At 31.6% G+C, this 6000-nt stretch overlaps 1 protein-coding gene across 1 annotated transcript; it reads right to left on the reverse strand.

The window, feature by feature from the left end:
• Positions 1-3947: 3947 nt before the first annotated feature.
• On the reverse strand, positions 3948-5757 carry LOC133821251 (actin-related protein 8-like). Its single transcript, XM_062253669.1, has 5 exons — positions 5635-5757; positions 5376-5473; positions 4781-4862; positions 4370-4512; positions 3948-4100 (listed from the first exon to the last, which is right to left on the reverse strand). Exons 1-5 carry the CDS (start codon positions 5693-5695, stop codon positions 3948-3950), a joined length of 537 nt encoding a protein of 178 aa, XP_062109653.1. The 5' UTR covers positions 5696-5757.
• Between the last annotated feature and the right edge of the window lie 243 nt (positions 5758-6000).

Below are 6000 nucleotides of genomic sequence, written 5' to 3' on the forward strand. Positions count from 1 at the left end.
CTAAAGAATATAATCAATAATTAAAAGATTAATACAAAATTAAAATTTGTCAATAGATATTAAACAATCATGTATGATAAACTAACAAACTAAACAACATGGCAAGCAAGCTCAAACAACCAAAAATAAAAGTTGGAATATCAAATAAATGTAACAACAGTGGTTTTATCTTATATTATTTCTTTATTAATCCTTCTTTTAAAAAAGAAACCTTGTGGTTTTCCATGTTTGTTCATATGTAACTTTGATCATTGTTATGAAAATTAACTAGATGAGTAATTTGTCCATGTTGGGATTGTTTTATTAGTATTCAAGTTTTATCATTGTGGTTTTACCTGCGAGAATCCAAGTTTAATGAGGAAATTAGGCTCTGCAACATTTCATGGGAGTGTTATTACTGCTACCAATAAGCCTTAGAAAAAACTGATGAACAGATTTATAAATAACTCGCTGAGAATCTCATGTTTTGACCCCTGCATTTTTTTATTATTTGAACTCACCCACTTCGTCAAAGTTGATATTGATACCAAAATCTTAAAATAAACTTTAGCAAAGTAGACTCAACATACATATCAGCGTATTTAGTCTCACACAAACTCGTTTTTACAGATGTGATTTCTCTTTTACTTTGCAAAAGATTTATATCCATTTTTTATTGTTTTTGAGACTAGTTTTACAATCATTATCAAAATTATGGAACTTTATAATTAACAATGATAGAGAACTTTTAGTAGAACAACCAAACACTGATATAAGCACAGGAAAAAGAAGAGTTGTATTCTCATTTATACATGGAAATGAAATGAAACATCAATGATATGAGCCATTCATGGTTCAGTGACTTCAGTATGAAACAGTATACTAAATGCAGATGCAGAGGTTTCCTACTGTAAGCAAATGCAGAGGCTATAAACTTATGTTTTTTTTTTTGCCTTTCACAATTTCAGTTGCAATTGGTCTGTTATGGGGCACTTTGTACTATTTTGCTGGCACAAGACAACAATAGTGTTTATTAAAGACAAGAAGAGCAAATGAAAATTAAGGTTACTTAAGTTGTTTCTTCATTCATATATGGCCTAATAGAATAAGTAAATATGTAGAAATTTTCATGAGATTATTATTTGATTCATATTTACTTGTAAGAGCAACATGAAAATCTGCTTTCTTTTTCAGAAAGACTGATCAGTGATTCAGTTCAGAAAGACTGATCAGTGATTCAGTGAAGTACTGAACTTAAACAAATTATTGACCCAATAATAATAAGTAAAGAAACAGATATAAAACAAAACCCATTTTCTGAAACATTATTAATAATTAAAATTTCTAACCTTTCTTCTGTGGTATATGGTGCTATTGAGACTAAGTATTATCTGTGGTATATTATGACTAACCTTTCTTCTGTTTCTTCTTAGTGCTATTGATTCATCTAGTTAGTGGTTTTATTTGTTACCTCTAACTTAGTTATAAACATCCTAAATTTATTTGGTTTCAGTCTAACTTAGTTATATACCTATATTCTCTTTTGTGCTGCTGCTTAATTATATATTGGTTTCATTGGCTTGCTCCAAGTGTGCTGATTCTAACATTTACTGAATTGTTTTATGCCAATTTATATGGACAAAAACAGTAGACAAAAAATTAAAGTGATGAATTCAATGGTTATATGCTCAGAGTGGCCATGTCATTATGGTTTGCTTATATATATACACACACACAAACATAATGGCCAACTATTGAGCTAAACTATTCATTTACTCAAAGTGATGTGTATGTGAGATATTTAAGCACCATGGTGTCCATTAATTCTTTTCTTAGTTTTTATGATATTAATTAAAAAAGTTTTGAGAAAGTACTGCATTTTCTACGTTTTTGGATTATATGTGCTCTGTAATTGCATATCAACTTGTCATGAAATTAATATAATCCTAATACATATTTAGTTTTAAATAATTAGAATACTATCTTTTTAACATAACTAGGAGGAGCTTTTATATTTATTTGGTACCAATTATTTCAGAGCTTGTCTGTCTGCTTATTTTACAGTGTAATGTCTTCTTTTAACCACCCATTTTCTTTTTTTTTTTGATGGAAAAAATGAATATATTGAACAAACCAGCAAGATTACAAACCAGCAAGATTACAAAACAAGCTCAAAGAGCCAAACAAAAACAGAAACTACTGAGAAATAGCCCCTAAGAACGCCTCCACACAGGACCTAAAAAAGCAATAAACCAGCAAGAAAACAAACCAAGCTCAAATAGCCAAACAAAAACAGTTACAACTGAGTAATAGCCTCTAAGAACGCCACCTCACTGGTCCTCACTTTCAGCTTAGGCAACTTGGCTAGTCTAGATCTAATACTGAACTTAATCAGCTGAATTATAGGACCAATAGCCAAAGATCTCATCTCAAACACACACAGATTTCTATTTCTCCAAACCATGTACACAGCAGCTGCCAATGCAGCAGCCAACACCTGATGCTTCAGACTTTTCATTTTCATTTGTAAAAATTATGATTAAATGCTTTCAATTTCACCATCCATCATGCCAGTTTCAAATAATGTTTGTTTGAATCAATTTGATAGCTATAAGTTGGTGTGTTGTGAACCTTTCCATATACATGCATTGACAGTATTGTCATTTTTATTGGGTTATTTAAAAAATTCTATCATTATTTGATCACTTACTTGATTAAAAAAGACTAGAGTTTTTCTTCTCTATCTTTTTTTTAATGACATAAAAGAGTTTCCCTAACAATAGCCTTGGTAGAACATTAGAGTGTAAGCTCTTTCATTCAAGCTGTTGATATTTAATTTTGTTTATTCGTATTTTGCTGAATATTCTTCTTATTTTAAAATATAATACTTAATATTCTTCAATAGTGTGTTACTTTATTTTAGTACCAGTTTTTTGTTGGTTCCTTGATCTGTAATGGAAGTGAAACAAGCACTTTTGTTAGGAAAGGTCATAAAACAGTAGACATGCCTCTTGACAGTGATGTTTTCCAAGTTTTTCTTGGCTACAATGATCCTTAACAGGTATATGCATTTGTCTATATGTATATATTTTTTTAAAATGAGTTTCAATTCTTAGTTATAAATTTTGCTTGTATAGATAACTATTGGTTTATTCTACATGGTTCCTGAGATCTGAAGCAATCATGATGTTGGGTTTTCTATTTGGTGGAATTAAGTTAAAGAATTTGACTTGAAATTTATGAAATTGTTCAAATGGTTTCATTGTTTGATGGCCTGAAATTAAGGTTCATATTGCACTAGGATACCAACTTGGGAAGACATAAATAGTGTTCATGGGTTACAATGGCCTAACCAGGTTCAAGTAAAGTGTTTTACTGCATGTAAGTTAGCAAGAAACAAAAGGTTGTCGAGAGCAAATTAGTAACTTATAAATTCATCAACTGTACTTCTGGTTTATAAGATAAACATGTGTCAAGTAGACTTCTGTAACTTGTTATATTTTAATTGCCTGGTTATTATTTATGTATACATTTGTTGGCATTATGTGGTCATTAATACATGAGATATACAAATACCACTATCCTTATTCTAGACATAATAGTAACTTACAAAAACTACAATATTATAGAGTTCCAATTCTAGTGAAAAACAAGATTAGTTGTACCAAATTTGCAGAAGAATAATGAAACAACTACCTGATTATATGCATATTATTCATATGTTTTTCACAATTTAAACACTATACTTTCATGAAGTCTCAATTATATTCTCTTAGAAGAACTGTATTCTCGTCACATTTTTAACGCCTAGAATCAAGACATAAAGCATTTCTAGACATCTTTTTCGATGAATTATATGGTAGAAATTTTAATATCCTTGCAGCACACACACACACTCACATGCATCCACACAGTTGGAACTTTCCTGACAGTGCTCGTGAAGCAATAAATATTATAAGTTCCAGAACTTACACTCCTGTCATTCGTGGCTGGAATAAGATTTCTCCTGTTTGAAACTGCTCTTTTGAAAGAGTGAACTGACCTTCTCCTGCTGCGTCAGATGATGCTCGTGTATCTTTGAGTAGCTCAGCCTCATAATCATAGGCAACATAACAGAGATTCTGTATAGAAATAAGGTCATAAATAGAACTCATCTTCAGCAAGGTCTCCTTACAAAAATGAGAGAGAAGAGCAGTAGAAAACAAAATTGAAACATTCCACTAAAACACAGGATACTAATGGTATTAGTAGTTTAATGTACCATGAGCAAAATATTTTCTTTGAGGGTGCAAAGCTGATAGTATTAAAACAGAATAACTACAGTCAGGAAAAACGAGGATAAATATTCAACAACAATATTCTGCACTCAAGAAACAAGCAAGACTTGTACCTCTTTCAAAGTGCGAACGGTGTACAGCGATTCAAAACTAATATTGTTCTGTTGCATCAACTCCTTAAGAAACCCGGTAAGTTTTAGTGCTCCCAGTCCCACAACCTCCACACCCACTTTACGCATTACTTTACCATGTAAAACTAGAAGCCGAAAAAGAAAAGAAAAGAGTATATTTTAGATCCCCAAACATTGAATGCAACCAAGATATGATATAAAAGAAAGCATTGGAAAATCCATAGAATGAAAATAAAAAAAGAAGAATAAAAGCAGCAAGGCTGCATGGAAAGTTAAAACTATAACTTATACTGCAGGGCTAATCAGTATATATCATAGGTAAATGAAACCTTGTTGATAGTTTAAGGAAGCATAAAGCATATAAAAGATAAAAGAGAAACTATCACTCCTTACTTGGAACAACTGATGTGACTTGAAACCCAATATTTACAACAATTCCTGAAGTTCTTCTAGCAGCATACAAAGCTAAAGTTGCCTACATTTTCAAAAACAGAAAATGGATAAGATCTTACAAATAAAAAACATCTATCAAAGAATCAATCGAACATTTTAAGCCAAAAGCAAAAGGTCCAAATTACTCATAAACAAGCATAAGTACATAAAGCATCTCAACTCATAGTGTTAATAAGTAAATTTGGTGCCTGTTCAGGATTGTCAACCACTCAAGTCACAGAAGCTTGCTTTACAAAAGGAAAATGAAGAATGAAAATTGGATCAAGGCCTCGAAATCTATATCCGATGGTAAATGTCATTTTTGCATGAAACAAACTAATCATAATTCTTTACCAAAGAGGGGTAGCTCAAATGATAAGGCATATGGCTTGCTATATCACAAGGTATGAGGTTTAAGTTTCTCTTGGATACCTACATAGCAATTGTTAGCGAAATCCTAGTTTTAAAAAAATAAAAAATTACTCTTATTTCTTTTAGTATTAAATATTTTAGAATATTAAACAACAGCGGCAAGTTAAGGCTTAGCGAAATTTACCTGATTAATTGCACAAACAGCAGGAACATTCATGTTAAATAGTGTTGTATATATAGCTTCCTTGAGTTGCCGTCTTGATGCTTTTGCAGATTCAGTATCTGCAATAAAAAGACAGAAACCACATCATAAGGACAGAAAGTGTCTCAAACAAGAAAAACACACAATTCTCAAGTGTCTCACAAAGGAATTACATGACCAAACTTCAAAAAAATTGAACTATCTAAATTACAGAAAAGGCAATGAATATATAGAAGCTGACCATCATAATGCAATATTGGTATAGACACAACCATTGGCTGTGATGGTGCTCTTACCTGCATCCTGTAAAAGACATATCAAATATACATATGTGAGTAAAGAAGCTCATTTCATGAAAGCCAAAGCAAAGAAAAAGAGAGGAGCTACCTGCTATAAATAGTGGAAAAAAACTGTCTAAGTCTGGTATACATTAGAGACTCAATGTTACCAAATTCCTGCATATGAGAAAGTGACAATTGGGATTACACACAGTTGTGGTTAATGAATGAATGAATGATGAAACTTTGAAGCTGGTAGTTAAAAGGTGACCAAGAAAGTAGCAGAGCGCACAGATGGCACAAATAATAAATCCTATCTCTGGTATTGA

This window comes from Humulus lupulus, chromosome 3, assembly GCF_963169125.1.
Source record: "Humulus lupulus chromosome 3, drHumLupu1.1, whole genome shotgun sequence".
NCBI classification, from domain to species: domain Eukaryota; kingdom Viridiplantae; phylum Streptophyta; class Magnoliopsida; order Rosales; family Cannabaceae; genus Humulus; species Humulus lupulus.

Coding starts and splice junctions, on each gene's coding strand:
- LOC133821251 (XM_062253669.1), bottom strand. CDS start 5,695: ATGCAGGTAAGAGCACCATCACAGCCAATGGTTGTGTCTATACCAATA. Junction 5,474..5,634: donor ACCAATATTGCATTATGATG/GTCAGCTTCTAT, acceptor TTTTTATTGCAG/ATACTGAATCTGCAAAAGCA. Junction 4,513..4,780: donor AGTCACATCAGTTGTTCCAA/GTAAGGAGTGAT, acceptor TTCGGCTTCTAG/TTTTACATGGTAAAGTAATG.